Genomic DNA, 15,650 nt, shown 5'->3' with positions numbered 1-15,650 from the left:
ATTACATATCCCTGAACACTACGGACAACTTAGTTCAGCCAATTCACCTCATCTGGACATCTTTGGACTGTGGGAGGAAACCAGAGCACCCCGGAGAAAACCCACACAGACACTGGGAGAATGTGCAAGCTCCAGACACACAGTCGCCCGAGGCTGGAATCGAACCCGGGTCCCTGCCACCGTGAGGCCGCAGTGCGAACCACTGAGTCACCGTGCCACCACACTCACTTGTGTTCAGGAACAGTGTCTGTGCCACACCGACTGATGCTGAGGGACTATCTGTTTCTGCACTGACTGTTGCTCAGGGACTGTGCCTGCACTGACTGGTGTTCAGGGTCTGTATCAGTTTCTGCACTGATTGGCATTTAAGAACTGTGTCTGTGCATGCACTGACCGGTCTTCAGGAACTGTGTCTGTGCCTACACTGACCAGAGTTCGGAGACTCTGCCCGTGCCTGTGCCTGCACTGACCAGTGTTTGGCGTCCATGCCTGTGTCTGCAAATAACTAGTGCTTGGAGACTATGTCTGTGTTTGTGTGCATTCACTGCCTTTTTATTTCCACCCCAGTCTGGCACTCAACAGCGGTTGATGACGTGGTTGACAGTTTTGGAACATTTAGAGGTTTTCACTGAGATGTGCTCGGCCAAGTTCTGGGGTGAGAAGTGTCGTTGGCTGGTGATTATTCTCATCCAATTAGCCAAGTAAGTGTCCTGCCCCGAATTTCAGTTGGATCCTTGTCTGCTGTCCCTACTCCCAGCTCACTTCCTGACACCTCCTGCAAAAACAAAGAGACTTTGGAGTGCAGGTTCATAGATCCTTGAAAGTGGAGTCACAGGTAGATAGGATAGTGAAGAAGGCGTTTGGTATGCTTTCCTTTATTGGTCAGAGTATTGAGTACAGGAGTTGGGAGGTCATGTTGCAGCTGTACAGGTCATTGGTTAGGCCACTGTTGGAATATTTTGTGCGATTCTGGTCTCCTTCCATTCGGAAAAATGTTGTGAAACTTGAAAGGGTTCAGAAAAAATTTACAAGGATGTTACCAGGGTTGGAGGATTTGAGCTAAAAGGAAAACAGGCTGGGGCTGTTTTCCCTGGAGTGTCGGAGGCTGAGGGGTGACAATATAGAGGTTTACAAAATTATGAGGGGCATGGATAGGATAAATAGATAAAGTCTCTTCCCTGGGGTGGGGGAGTCCAGAACTAGAGGGCACAGGTTTAGGGTGAGAGGTTAAAGATGTAAAAGAGACCTAAGGGGAAACATTTTCAAGCAGAGGGTGTTACGTGTCTGAAATGAGCTGCCAGAGGAAGTGGTGGAGGCTGGTACAATTGTAACATTTAGAAGGCATTTGGATGGGTATATGAATAGGAAGAGTTTGGACGGATATGGGCCGGGTGCTGGCAGGTGGGACTAGATTGGATTGGGATATCTGGTCGGCATGGACAGGTTGGACAGAAGGGTCTGTTTCCATGCTGTACATCTCTATGACTCTGTGGAAACCTGGCATTTTGCTAGACCAGCTGTGGTTGGCCTGTTAACCCTTTTACCTCCGTAAACAAGCCATACCCCAGCACTCAGTTCCAGTGTGTTCCTGCTTCCTTTCCCTCCTGCATCCAATCCTACATGCAATGTTCTGCCCCTCAACCTGATCAGATGATGAAGAGCAACCCCCGTCCAAAATGTCGGCTTCCTTAATGGACCACCTCTGAGATTTGATCATCTTCTCAGCACAGGTTCTCTCTAATGAAGATGTAGTTACTTGATATCAGTTACAGCCCTTCAACAGCCAATTATCGGGTCATTTTTGAGTACAAAGAAGGGGAATTTTATTGTGTGCTAGCCCTGAGAGAAATTTTGGAGACATGTTGTCAAGCATTGTATAGGTTCAAAGTTAATGGGCAGCATCTAGTTAAAAAATAAAGATGCCAAGGTTCTACAGTCCTTGAAGGCAAAAGTGAGGACTGCAGATGCTGGAGATTAGAGTCGCGAGTGTGGTGCTGGAAAAGCACAGCAGGTCAGGCAGCATCTGAGGAGCAGGAGAATCGACAAATATTTAAGTTCACAGGGTTACAATTGTGATGGTGTGGAAGGAGGTCATTCAGTCCATTGTGTCTGCATCTACTCTGAATACTTGAACTTTCTGGCAATTTCTTGCTTTTGCCCCATAGACATGTGTATTATTTTGAATTAATTAGTCATCCAGTGCCCTCTTGAATGCCTCATTGAGCCATGTCTCAGGCTGTGTACTCTGTAATTTCCCCAGCTGCAGTATAGAACTCTGAGGTTCGTATGTAGCAGTGGCTGAGGAAACTGGAAGTGAATATGTCAGCATGCTACTTGGAATGTGCAGACTCTGAGTGGCTGTATGGCTGTATCTCAAAGAGAATGTCAGTCTCCACCACATTACCAAGCAGTGCATTTCAGACTCTAATGGTTGACTGACTGTGAAAAAGCTATTTTTCTCACCTTGCATTTGTTTCTTTTGCAAAGCACTTTAAATCTGTGACCTCTGGTTTTCAATCCTTTGTTGACAGGAATGTTTCCCCATATCTATTCTGTCCAGACCTCCTCCAGGCACCTTCACCCCCCACCTTCATCAAAGTGTATCTTTGTCGAGTGTCACTGCTTTCTCTTCATCCTGACCATGCCCCTCAATCCAGTCTCCCCAAACCTTTTTCTCCAAAGAAAACACCCTGACTTTATCCAGTCTCTTTACATTGTTGAGATGATCCATCCCAGGTGAATCTCCTCAGCAACCCTCCAGTTCAGTCAAATCCTTCCAGGAGTCTAGTGACCAGAACTGCACATAATGTTCCAGTTGTGGCCTAACCAAAGTTCTGTACAGCTCATACGTAACCACCCTGCTCATACAGTCTATGTTTCAACTGTAAAGACAAGTGTCTTACATACCATCTTAACTATCCTATTATCCTGTCCTGCCACCTTCAAGGATCTGCGGATAAGTACCTCAAGATCCCTGTATTGTTCTGAGCTTCCTAGTGTCTTGTTCATCATGTATTCCCTTGTCTTGTTCCTTCTTCCAATGTGAATACCCTTACACTTAGCGTTTTAAATTCCATCTGCCCATCTGACCAATCTGTTTATATCCTCCTGTACTCTAATACCTTCCTTTGCATTGTCAACCATCCAGGTAATGTTTCTGTCATCTACAAACTAACTAATCATCCTTCCCACATTCTTATTGACATTATTTATGCATATCACAAACAATTAAGGACCCAGCACTGATCCCTGTGGGATGTCACTGCATGCCAGGCTCCAGTCACACAAGCAACCTTCTACCAGCATTCTCTGTCTCCTGTCACTAAGCCAATTTTGGATCCACGTTGCCAAATTTCCCTCGATTCCATGTGTTTTTATCTTCATAATCAGTTTCCCCTTGTCAAAGACCTTGCTGAAATCAATCTAAGCTACATCAACTATCCTTTCCTCATCCAATCACTTGGTCACCTCCTCGAAAAATTCCAGCAGATTTGTTAGGCGTGAGCTCTCTAACAAAACCATTCTGACTATCCCTGATCAAACCTTGCCTCTCTAAATGAAGATTAATTTTCTTCTTCACTACTTTTCTCTAAGAATTTCCCTACTAATGATGTTAGACTCACTGGTCTGTAGTTCCCTGGTCTATCTCTACCAACTTTCTTGTAAAGTGGGATCACATTAGCTGTCCTCCAGTCCTCTGGCACCTCCCCTGTGGTCTGAAACAATTTGAAAATTTGGATCAGGGCCCCTTTTACAGTATTTCCTCCACATGTCCCACAGCAGCCTAGGAAACAACTTGTTCAAACCTACACCTCTATATCCTCCAAAACCTCCATGCTTCTTGTATCAATCTGCTCAAGAATGTTTTCTTGAATTCTGAACAATGAAGGAGGAGCGCTCCAAAAGCTAGTGCTTCCAATTAAAGCTGTTGGACTATAACCTGGTATTGTGTGATTTTTAACTTTATACACCTCAGTCCTACACCGGCATCTCCAATTCTTGGATTCTGTACTTGCATCCTCCTCCTCCTGAGTAAAGATGGATGTGAAGTACTCATCTCAGATTGACATGGTTCATATTAATAGGAGAAAGTGAGGACTGCAGATGCTGGCGATCAGAGTCAAAAGGTGTGGCGCTGAAAAAGCACAGCCAGTCAGAAAGCATCCGAGAAGCAGAAGAGTCAACGTTTCGAGCATAGGTTAAAAGTGCAGGGGAGAAAGTTTAAAAGAGATGTGCGAGGCACGTTTTTCACACAAATGTTGGTGAGTGCCTGGGATGTGCTACTATCAGAGGTGGTGGAAGCAGATACAATAGCAGCATTCAAGAAGCACCTGAATGAACACATGAACAGGAAGGGAATAGAGGGTTACGGATCATGTAAGTGAAGACGGTTTTAGTGTGGGAGGGCAAAATATGTTGATGCAAGCTTGGAGGGTCAAAGGGACTGTGCTGTTTTGTTCTTTGTTTTGAAGTTGTCTGCTCTTTTAGGTGGATGAAAAAGAAAATTTATAAAAGATAGAAGGAGCAAATATTTCACACAGAGCATAGTTCATATGTGGAATGAACTTCCAGAGGAAGTGGTGGATATGGGTACAGTTACAACATTTAAAATAAATTTGGGTCGGTACATGGAATAAGAAATATCTGAAGGGATATGGGTCTAGTTTAGTTTGGGATTATGGTCAGCATAGACTGGTTGGACCGAAGGGTCTGTTTCCATGGTGTATGACTCCATGACAGGAAAGCGCTCGACAGACTAGTCCTCTGGGAAAGGTGAATCAGGTCCCAGACCAGATGGATATTGTTGTGGATGATGTAGAACTGGTCAGGGGAGATAACAAATCCCAGGCAAGAAGACAACACCCTGGTGAGGATTTTGTAATCCGTGTGGAGGAAGGAGACTGGACGCCAGTTCTTAAGTAAACGAAGGTGCCCCTTTTTTGTCAGCAAGATAATGACTTCCCTGTGTCAAAAGGACAGCTCTGCAGCAGCAAAACATTCCTCCAGGACCTGTACGTAATCGCTTTCCCAGGATGTCTTAGAATGCCCTGCAGAACTCCATGGTCAGCCTGTCCAACCTTGGGTGGTCCCTCGAGAGCCAAGTGAGGGTGCCTCTAAAGTGCCTGAGTTTCGAGCATCGTGGCATCCCCCAGGCCAGCCTATGGCAGGTCCTTCCACAGAACTCTGTGAACATCCTCAAAGGATGGATCTGTTGAGAAAAGAGCCATGTAATAGCCTGAAGTCTGGGCATTAATACTGTCTTGATCCAAGTTGAGACCCCTGTCATGGCCAGCAACATAGGGAGCTGCTGCCCACCTCGCTGCCTTTTCAGAAAGTAGAAGGGGGAGCAGTGGTTCAGGTCCTTGAAGTAGATCCACAACTTAACGTACATGCCTCAGGTCCCAATGAATTGCAGGTCCCTCAGTGTGCCCTTCCTCTCTTCATACACTCCCTTCAAGGCCGCATCCACGTTAGGCGGCCAGCTGTGAATTACAGCAGTGTTAGCAGATAAACTGGAATTGAGGGCTTGCGTACTGTTGGAAATTTGGTTGGCAACGTGGTGTCAATTGTCTGTTGACTACTGGCCAACTATTGGTGGTGAAATCATATGATTAGTTCTTGGGTAAATTGGGGCTGGGAACAAGATAGAGAGAAGCCATCAGGTCTCCACCAGCCAGGAGTGTGCTCTCAGATCCCTGCAGGAAGCCATTTGAATCCTGAAGAAAACACTTTGCGTTTCCTTCAGCAGTTGCTGTCAGCTGTGACTTTTAATTATTCGGTCAGAAACTCTAAGTGAAACAACCACCCTTGGCATATTGCAAACCAGTGGAGCATCCAGAGCAGGATGACTGAGAAGCAGCGTCCTGACCAGGGTAAGAATGATATTAACAAAGCTTTTGATGAGAACCACAGAACTGTTTTTCTGCTTTTTCCCTTTGTCCATAACCCATGTTTTGGTGTGTGTGTCTGTGTGTGTGTGTGTAAAAGGGGAGTTTATAATGGGATTACAGGTCTAATTATCACTGTTATATGCCACTGTTTGCCTGTAGCTGGAATCTAATTACTTCTAATAAATAGTAGTTTTTGATAGGTATAGAAACCTGGTTCATGCTTTCTGTCAACCTGGATCTGAAAAGCAGGTAAATTGGGGAATCTCTTCATACTTCTTATAATCCTTGACTTTTATGACAATCCTGGGAACGGTAGAGCTTGATTTACAGTGCACTGTCTCAGTGAGTCATAACAGCTGTGAATTACAGCAGTGTTAGCAGATAAACTGGAATTGAGGGCTTGCGTACTGTTGGAAATTTGGTTGGCAACGTGATGTCAATTGTCTGTTGACTACTGGCCAACTATTTGTATGGCAGTGCAGAAAGGAATACAGAAAATGCTGGCACCATACATGGGTATTTAACATGGCCTGCAGTTCATAAAGGCATAGTGCAGTTCTGTAAAATATCATGCATGTAACATTTTTAACATATAACCAAACCAGCTTATTTGATACTAATACCAGCTTTTGAAGAACCATTCAGTTCGAGTGTTAGTTGAGTGTGTGTGACCATTACCAAAAATAAAAGCAGGACATCACCCACACCCAAATTCCCTTTGCTCCCCGTCTCTGATTCCTTCCTTCATTCCAACATCCCAATCCACACTTTCTAGTTCCTGTCCAGGCTAACCTGCCCTTTCTCTCAGCCGCAAATCTCTGTACTTTAGTTGATGGACCTATATTTTTAGTAACTGATCTCTTGACAAGAGAAGGCCTTTCTCTCTCTCTCTCTTTTTCTCCCTCTCGCTCTCTCTCTCTCTCTCTCTCAGAGCAACCCTGAGGATTCTGCTGCTGCACTGGTATAAGGCTGGAATCCAGACTTCTCCCCCAATTACACCACTGGACAGAGAGAGACACCTGCACAGGAGCTGCAGTGAAGGTGAGAGAGCAGCCCCTAGCTGTTGAGAGGAACATGGTACTACTGAGGAAATAATGAGGGAGACAAACAGGCGAGTTCACTAACCCTGCGACCCATCTCACTTCCATGGGCCACTTGCCCTCCCTCTGAAATCTTTTCCCTCTGCTCCTCCATGGCACTGCGCTCAGCACTACCTGCCCCCTTCCTGTTGCTTTTTTGCAAACAACCTTCCTAAGCACCCGTCCTTATTCCGCCACCCCAAAGTTCTCATGCCCTCTTCTCCCCTCAATCCATTGCTCTGTTCTCATCTCCCATGATCTCTCTGTGGCCTCAGCTCCCACTTACCCAACTCGACATCCCACCTGCCTTTCCCTACCTCGGCCAGTTCCCCCCCCTCACCTGCTGCCTCCTCACCCTGCATTGTTGGACTTAACACAAGCTCGTCAAACTCTCATTTCACAGACAATGTGACAGAGGCTGAAGTATCCTCACAGTCTTCGTCGACTGCCTTCATAGGACAGCGTTCCAAGAGAGTAGTCAGGATGCTCAACAGTAGTAAGTGATTCATCTTTTCCAGTTCCTAAAGTGTGTATGTGTCTGCCTTCAATCTGGTTCGCTGTTACTCATCGAAATCCAATCACGGCTGATTGGGTGAGCTCTTAATTGTGGCCGTCAGTTCCACTTCCCACTTGAGGAACATGAGCTGACGATCAGCTTCTTACTAAAACACAACACTGAGAAAGCGCTGCACTGGCGGAGGGTCAGTGCCAAGGTAGCGCTGCACTGGTGGAGGGTCAGTGCCGAGGTAGCGCTGCACTAGCGGAGGGTCAGTGCCAAGGGAGCGCTGCACTGGCAGAGGGTCAGTGCTGAGGAAGCACTGCAATGGCGGAGGGTCAGTGCTGAGAGCGTTCAGCAATGGCGGAGGGTCAGTGCTGGGAGAGCGCTGGACTGCCAGAGGATCAGTGCCGAGGGAGCGCTGCACTGGTGGAGGGTGTCAGAGAGGTCTACAGCACAGTAAAAGGTCCTTTGGCCCACTGCTTCTGCACTGATCAAAAACTATTCTAATCCCATTTTCCAGCCTTTGGCCCAGAGCCTTGTATGCTTGGGCATCACAAGTGCACATCTAAATACTTCTTAAATGTTAGGATTCCTGCATCTACTGCCCTGAGACGCAGTGAGCTCCAGATTCCCACCACCCTTTGGATGACTTATTTTTTCTCATCTCTAAACCTCTGCCCCTTACCTTCAATCAATGGGCATTGATCCCTCCATCAAGGGGAGAAGGTTTTTCCTGTTTACCCTGTCTGTGCCCCTCATAATTTTCGACATCTCAATCATGTTCCATCTCTGTCTCCTTTGATCTTGGGAAAACAACTCCAATCTATCCAATCTCTCTTTGTAACTGAAAGTCTCCAGCCCAAGAAACATCCTCTCTGCACCCTCTCCAATGCTATCACATTTCTCCTAAAATGTGGACTCCAGAAATGCACACAGCGCTCCAGCTGTGGCCTCACCAATATTTTATACAATTCCAGCATAACCTCCCTGCTCATAAATTCTATGCCTCAACTATTAAAGGCAAGTATCCTATATGCCTTCTTAACAATTTCATCCGCCAAGCTCTGTATGCTACCCAGTTTCTGACCGTTCATCATGTTTGTCCTGTCCAAACGCACTATTTATCCAGATTGAATCCTATTTGCTACTGATCACTGCATCTGACCAGCTCATCTATATCCTCTTGTTCGTCTAAGGCGATCCTTCTCATTATTTACCGCTCATCAATTTTTGAATAGTCTCTGAACTTATTGACCGAATGTCCTCCATTCAACTTTAAATCATTAATATAAGCCACAAACAGCAAGGGCCCCAACACTAATCCCTGTGTGACTCCACTGGACTCAGACTTCTAGTTGAATAATACCCCTCTGCTTCCTGCCGCTCAACCAATTGTGTTTCCAGTTTGTCAAATTTCTTTGGATCCCATGGGCTGACCCATGCGGGACCTTGTAAAAAGCCTTCCTCCAACTTGCGCCCACACCTCCCCCCTTACTTCCCTCCAAGGCCCCAAGGGATACTTCCATATCCGCCACAAATTTATCTGCACCTCCACACACATCATTTATTGCATCCGCTGCACCCGATGTGGCCTCCTCTATATTGGGGAGACAGGCCGCCTACTTGCGGAACGTTTCAGAGAACACCTCTGGGACACCCCAACCAACCAACCCAACCACCCCGTGGCTCAACACTTCAACTCCCCCTCCCACTCCACCAAGGACATGCAGGTCCTTGGACTCCTCCATCACCAGACCATAGCAATACGACGGTTGGAGGAAGAGCGCCTCATCTTCCGCCTAGGAACTCTCCAACCACAAGGGATGAACTCAGATTTCTCCAGTTTCCTCATTTCCCCTGCCCCCACCTTGTCTCAGTCAAATCCCTCGAACTCAGCACCGCCTTCCTAACCTGCAATCTTCTTCCTGACCTCTCCGCCCCCACCCCACTCTGGCCTATCACCCTGACCTTGACCTCCTTCCACCTATCGCATCTCCAACGTCCCTCCCCCAAGTCCCTCCTCCCTACCTTTTATCTTAGCCTGCTGGACACACTTTCCTCATTCCTGAAGAAGGGCTTATGCCCGAAACATCGATTCTCCTGCTCCTTGGATGCTGCATACCTAAAGTTAAGTCCAGTACTGCCCCCTCTCAGAAGATTATAGAGTTGTATAGCATAGAAACAGGCCCTTGGTGAACTACACAAATCCCATTTACCTGCACTTGGTCTATAGCCTACAATGCCCTGGCATTTTAAGTGCCTGTTCACTTGCTGCTTAAATGTTGCAAGAGTATCTACCTCCACCACCCTCTCAGGCAGCTCGTTCCATATTTCTACTATCTCCGGGTGAAAATATCTTCCCTCAGATTACCTCCTAACCCTCAGGTCTTAGACACATCTGCCATGGGGAAAATAATTCTCATGATCTAACTTGTCTATGACTCTCATAAATCTGTATACCTCAATCACACTCCCCCTCAGCTTCTTTTGCTCCAGGGAAAACAAATCCAGCCCATCCAGTCTCTGGTAACTGAGACTTTCCATCTAGGTAACCTCCTGGTGAATCTCTTGTGTACTCCGTCCAGTGCAATCATGTCCTTCCGCTAGCGTGGTGACATTCCACATCGGCTATCCCATCTACGGCCTGTGCAATGTTTTTATAAAATTGTAGCAATACTTGGCTAATGAAGGCAAGCATTCTTCACCACTCTTGCTGAGCAGACACCTTTGAAGATCTATGGACATGTACACCAAGGTGCTTTTGTTCCCCAGTACTCCCTTGGGACCGACAATTTATTTTATAAATCATTCCCATGTTCGATTTCCAAAAATGCATCACCTCGCACTTACCAGGATTAACTTCCATATACCATTGCTTGGCCCAATTTACCAGCTGATCGATGTCAGACTAGCCTGAGACCATCCTCTTCGCTATCAACAACTACTGAGCTAGTGCTGCCTTGCCAGAGGGTCAGTGTAGCAGGTAAACATTTTTCAGGACCCCAGGAGCTTTATGGTTTTCTGTGCAGATTGGACCTCTGGAAGGTGTCTCCTCCAGCAGTGCAACTCTCCCCGCCTACCTGAGTGGCACTCACCCGTTGGTGTTTGGCGTTAAGAGATGTTTGTGCAGTCTCTATTGGACAAGGTAACATTGAGATTGTTCTTTCAGCTCCAGCCCTGCAGCTCCGTCACTGGGGGAGTCCTCAAGAGGAACAGAGGCAATGGATCTCACAGGCAGGAACCCAGCACCCTCCAACCATCCTCACCCAGCAGGAAATACTGGCAGAGTCACTGTACATCACCCGCCCACTGGTGCACTGTATCCTACACTAAAGAGCCAGAAGGCTGTTCAACCTTGGTGTTTACACTGCAGTCTCTTCACCACCTCGATACTCACATAGGAACAGGAGTAGGTCGTTTATTTCCCATGGCACAGGAACAGGAGGTGGCCATTCAGAATCTGGAGGCTGTTACTAAAGAACAGCTCGAGGTATATTTATGCAAGGATTAGGAGGAGGCGGTTCAGCACCCCAGGCTTGATATACAGGAAGAGGTAGGAGCCATCAGCCTCTCAGATCTGTCACATAGCCACAGGCAAAGGCGTTTCATATTCTTCATGATCATATATGAACAGGCTATTCCTCACTTCTCCCAGACCTGAGTATAAATAAACCAGAATGAGTTACCTTCCTTATCCCAAGCTCCCAGTGCTGGCATTAGGAATTTGGGGACAGAAATCCTGGAAGCCATGGCTCCTTTCTGGCATTGTGGATATTGCAAGGTGAGTGGTAGACATAGGAAATAAAGTCAACATGCAAACTGTGTGAGTGGAGTTGATGTATAGTGCACTGAGCTGCGACCCAGGGTCAGGGTTATACTGTCACCAGCATACTGACTTGTTAAACAGAATGAGAGCTGTATTGACACCAGTACACAAACCAGAATCTGAGTTAGACTGACACCAACACACTGACCTGTTGATCAGAACGAGAGTTTTACTGACACCAGTGCACCGACTTGTTAACTGGGATCAGAGCTACGCTGACCACCAACACGCTGACCTGTTGATCGGAATGAGAGCTATATTGACACCAGCGCACAGACCTGTTAACTGGGATCAGAGTTATACTGACACCAAGACACTGTCCTGTTGACTGGGATGAGAGTTATACTGACACTAGCACACTGGCCTGTTAACCAGGGTCAGATTTATACTGACTTATTGTGATGTATCTATAACTGGTGTATTTCCCACAGCTTGAGTTTGATGCGGGATCCCAAGGACATGAGACAGACTGAACGTGCTGAACTGCGTCGAAGGACCTTCCTGTTACTGTACTACTTACTGCGCTCTCCATTCTACGACCGTTACTCAGAGTGAGTCATCACTTTCTGTGTTAGGGCTGTGGTGTGGAGCTGGGCCCCTCTTTGCAGGGCACTGGAGAAGGTTTTCACTTTACTGGGTTCCTCTTGAGCCCTGTTGACCAAGAACAGCATTCCATCTGGAGCCCAGTCTACAGGACACTGGGTGGTATCTTTCCTGCTACCTTTCTGTTTATTTGAGGGCTTTCGGTCTTCACTTTCCTAATCCTTATGTTTCCTCCTCCTTGTCTTCCAATTTGTCTTGTCATCCAAAGTTCTTGGATCTTGCCACCCTTATCTTTCATTTTCAGAGGAACATGCTGGTGCTGAACTGTAATCAACTAGCTTTTAAAGGATTCCCACTTGCCAGATGTAGATTTATCCTCAACAGCTGTCCCCACCAGCTATATTCCCTAGTTCTTGTCTAATAACGTTGCCTAATATCTTCCCCCAATTTAATACTTTCACCTAAGGACTATTCTTATCCTTATCCACAACCTAAAGCTTACAGAATTATGGTCCTTGTTCCCGAAATGCTCCCCCACTGAAATTTCAATCACCTGACCAGGCTCATTCCTGAATACCAGCTCTAACATGGCCTTTTCCCTAATTGGACTATTCACATAGAGTTTCAAAACCCTGTTCTCGATATACCTAAACCTCCATCCCAATCCAAGCCTCTGGTGCTAAGGGAGTCCCAGTCAGTATAGAGGAAGTTAAAATGCCCAACGTCAACAACCCTGTTGTTTTCACATTTTTCCATAATGTGCCCACACATCTGTCCCTCTATCTCTTGCTGGTTGTTGGGAGGCCTGTAGTATAACCCCATCAAAGTGATTGCACCCTTTTCTATTCCTGAGATCTGTCCATAAGGCCTCGCTGGATGAGGCCTCCAAGAGGTCCTCCCTCAGTACGGCTGTGATATTCTGCCTTATCAGTAACACATCTTCCCCATATCTATCTCGCTCAACACATTGAAATCCGGGAACGGTAAGCAGCCGATCTTGTCCCTCACTCAACCAAGAATCTGTAATGGCTACAGGATCGTATAATATATATTTAACCAAGTTGTAAGTTCATCTGTCATATTTCTTGCATAAAAATAAATACACTGCCAGGCCTACTGCATTCTGCAAAGTTCCAGCTTGTTCTTCCTCTTAGCTTTCCTAGACTTAGTCTCAGATTACTCCTTGGTTATTTTGCTTGTTGCCCTACTGCTGTGGGTCTCTCCGGACACACCAGTTGAAACACTCCCAAGTGGCACTAGCAGACCTTCCTGCCAGGATATTGGTACCCCTCCAGTTTAGATGCACTTGCTGTTCTTGTACAGGCATCAGTTGCCCAGAAAGACATTCCAATGATTCACATACCTAAAGCCTTCCCTCCTACACCAGCTCTTTAACCATGTGTTAAACTGTACTGTCGTCCTCCTGCTAATTTCACTGTCAGGAAGTAATCCTGAGATTATAACCTTTGATGTCCTGCTTTTCTATTTACTACCTAACTCCCTCAACTCCCTTTGCAGGACCACTTCTCTTGTTCTGCCCATGTCATTTGTAACAGTATGGAACTCTGACTGCTCACCCTCCTTTTTGAGAATGTCCTGTACCCACTCAGAGACATTCTTGACTCTGGCACAAGGGAGGAAACACCATCCTGGAGTCTTTCTTGCAGCCAGAGTCTTTCTTGCATACCCCTATCTGTGCCACAGGTTCTCTTTTTACCTACTGCTCGCCTACACTTCGGCCCACTCTGCAGTGCCAATCGTGATGCCCCTGCTCCTTTCCCTCGATAGTTTTTCACCCCCCCCAACACTATCCAAAACGGTATACCTGTTTGAGAAGGGAATAGCCACAGAGACACCTCCACCTGCCTTCTCACACTTATTCATCTTTCTGGTGTTTACCCAACACTTCTGTGTGTAGGCCTTACTAATAGTATGACCAGCTCACTAGCGTGCTATCAACCATGTTCTCAACCTCCTGGATGCTGCAAAGTGAATCGATCCACAGTTCCAGCCACTGCATGTGGAGCTGCAGCCGAATGCACATACGTGGTCACAATGGTCCCTGGTTTCCCACATATTGCAGGAGGAGCATTCCACGGAGCCGAGTTCTCCTGCCACTGTGACCCTTATCAACTGTGGACAATAATCCAGGGACGGATTACATAGCCATACCCAGTTGTTACCAAACTTAGGCCCCTCACTGCTGCTTTCTATTCCAAGTAGACCACAACGACAAAAAGTAATAATTCTTTTAAATTGCTAAAATATACTTTATTCATAAAAGTCTTTATGTACATTCACAGGTACTAAAGCAGCTTTGCATATCAAGAAAAACAAACATTTGAATTTAACATTCCCTGCCGTTGCAAAATTTCAAAGACATTTCTTATTTACTCGGATATTGCTACCTCTCCAGTTTAGAAGCACCTGCTGCTGTTGTACAGGCCTCAATTGTCCACACTATTTACATACATTGACACAAAGAGAGGATCTGATAACTGAACAGACCCTCTCTATACCTGAGATGGTGGTCTTGCCCCACTTCACCGTGGCACCAGGTGTCCCAAGCTTTAGTATGTCCCTCAGCACATAGTCCTGGATCTTGCAGTGTGCTAGCCTGCAACACCCAACTGAGGTCAACTCTTTACACTGCAAGACCAAGGTTTGGGCAGACCTAGGAGCGTCTTTCACCAAGTTGATGGTCCTCCAGGCACAGTCAATGTTTGCCCGGTATGCATCCCAGGGAACAGCCCGTAGAGCACACAGCCCTGCTTCATGGAATTGCTCTGGATGAATCTTGACAGAAACTACCGCATCTCTCTGCAGACCTTCTTTACAAAGGCACATTCCAGATGGAGTTGTGTGATAGTCTCTTCACCAGCACTGCCACTTCAAGGGCGGAGAGAGCCCAGGTGTGCATGGAGGATCTCACAGCATGGCCCTTCTCACCACCAGCCAAGCTCTGCCTTGGTGCTTGTTGGAAAGTTCTGGTGATGAGGCGTTCTGCTAAATAGTTTTGATATTCTGCTCAGAGAACCACCAGACAGATTCCAGCCCCTTCTTCTCCCTCATAGACATTACGTGCTGACCACTTTTTGTTGAACTTGTGGTCAAAGGTGTTTTCCTTTACACATTTTTCCACAAAGGTGGTACAGAATGGTCCAATTACTGGAGCGTTCCATGACATCAAGACCAAACCCATCCTTCATAACACCAAGGACAGGTAGAAACGTAGCTCATAGTGACACTTGGTGCGTAGACAAGGATCTAAGCACAGCTTGATACAGGCATACAACAGTGGCCATCAGGATGAGGACAACATTGAGTACATTCTTTCTCCCCTTGTCCAGAGCTTAGTACATGGTGTCCCTGTGGACGTGGTCCATCTTTGATCTCCAGGTGAAGATGGCTCAGGTAAAATAAGCACTTCATCTCTCTCTCTCGAGGCACTACCCATGCAGTCTGCAAACATGGTTCCTGAGCAGCCATATGTATATCTGCTAACCCCTTCTCAGTTATGGTGACTGAGCCGACTAGTCCCAGAATCCACCTTGGTCACTTCTCACCAGTGCCCTCTGACACTCGGGGATATCTAGAGCTCTGCCTCCAGAACATTGTGGGGTATCTGGAACCCTGTATACAGGGCACTGCTTTGTAACTGAACCCCTGTCCACAGGACTCTGGGGATTGGGGAGGGGAGGGGTAACTGAACTCTGTCCACAGGACGCTGGGGATGTGGGAGGGGAGGGGTAACTGAACTCTGTCCACAGGACGCTGGGGATGTGGGGGGGGGGGACTGAGCCCCTGTCCAC

General features: G+C 46.7%; 1 protein-coding gene across 6 annotated transcripts in view; it reads left to right on the top strand.

Moving 5' to 3' along the window:
* pex16 (peroxisomal biogenesis factor 16) overlaps window positions 1-15,650 on the top strand; it is a 47,521-nt gene that overhangs the window by 21,722 nt on the left and 10,149 nt on the right. For 2 of the 6 annotated variants that reach the window (XM_043706327.1, XM_043706329.1), the window contains exons 4-9: window positions 568-701; window positions 6,766-6,932; window positions 7,374-7,466; window positions 10,639-10,788; window positions 11,178-11,250; window positions 11,727-11,846. In XM_043706327.1, coding sequence (XP_043562262.1) covers window positions 568-701; window positions 6,766-6,932; window positions 7,374-7,466; window positions 10,639-10,788; window positions 11,178-11,250; window positions 11,727-11,846 — 737 coding nt within the window. Of the gene's footprint in view, window positions 1-567; window positions 702-6,765; window positions 6,933-7,373; window positions 7,467-10,638; window positions 10,789-11,177; window positions 11,251-11,726; window positions 11,847-15,188; window positions 15,533-15,650 lie in introns of those variants that run through there. The other 4 variants (XM_043706328.1, XM_043706330.1, XR_006314000.1 and 1 more) reach the window with 3 other exon arrangements.

This window comes from Chiloscyllium plagiosum, chromosome 16 (assembly GCF_004010195.1).
Source record: "Chiloscyllium plagiosum isolate BGI_BamShark_2017 chromosome 16, ASM401019v2, whole genome shotgun sequence".
Lineage (NCBI taxonomy): Eukaryota > Metazoa > Chordata > Chondrichthyes > Orectolobiformes > Hemiscylliidae > Chiloscyllium > Chiloscyllium plagiosum.
The sequence above is the reverse complement of the archived record's forward strand: the minus strand, read 5'-3'. Positions and strand labels throughout refer to the sequence as shown.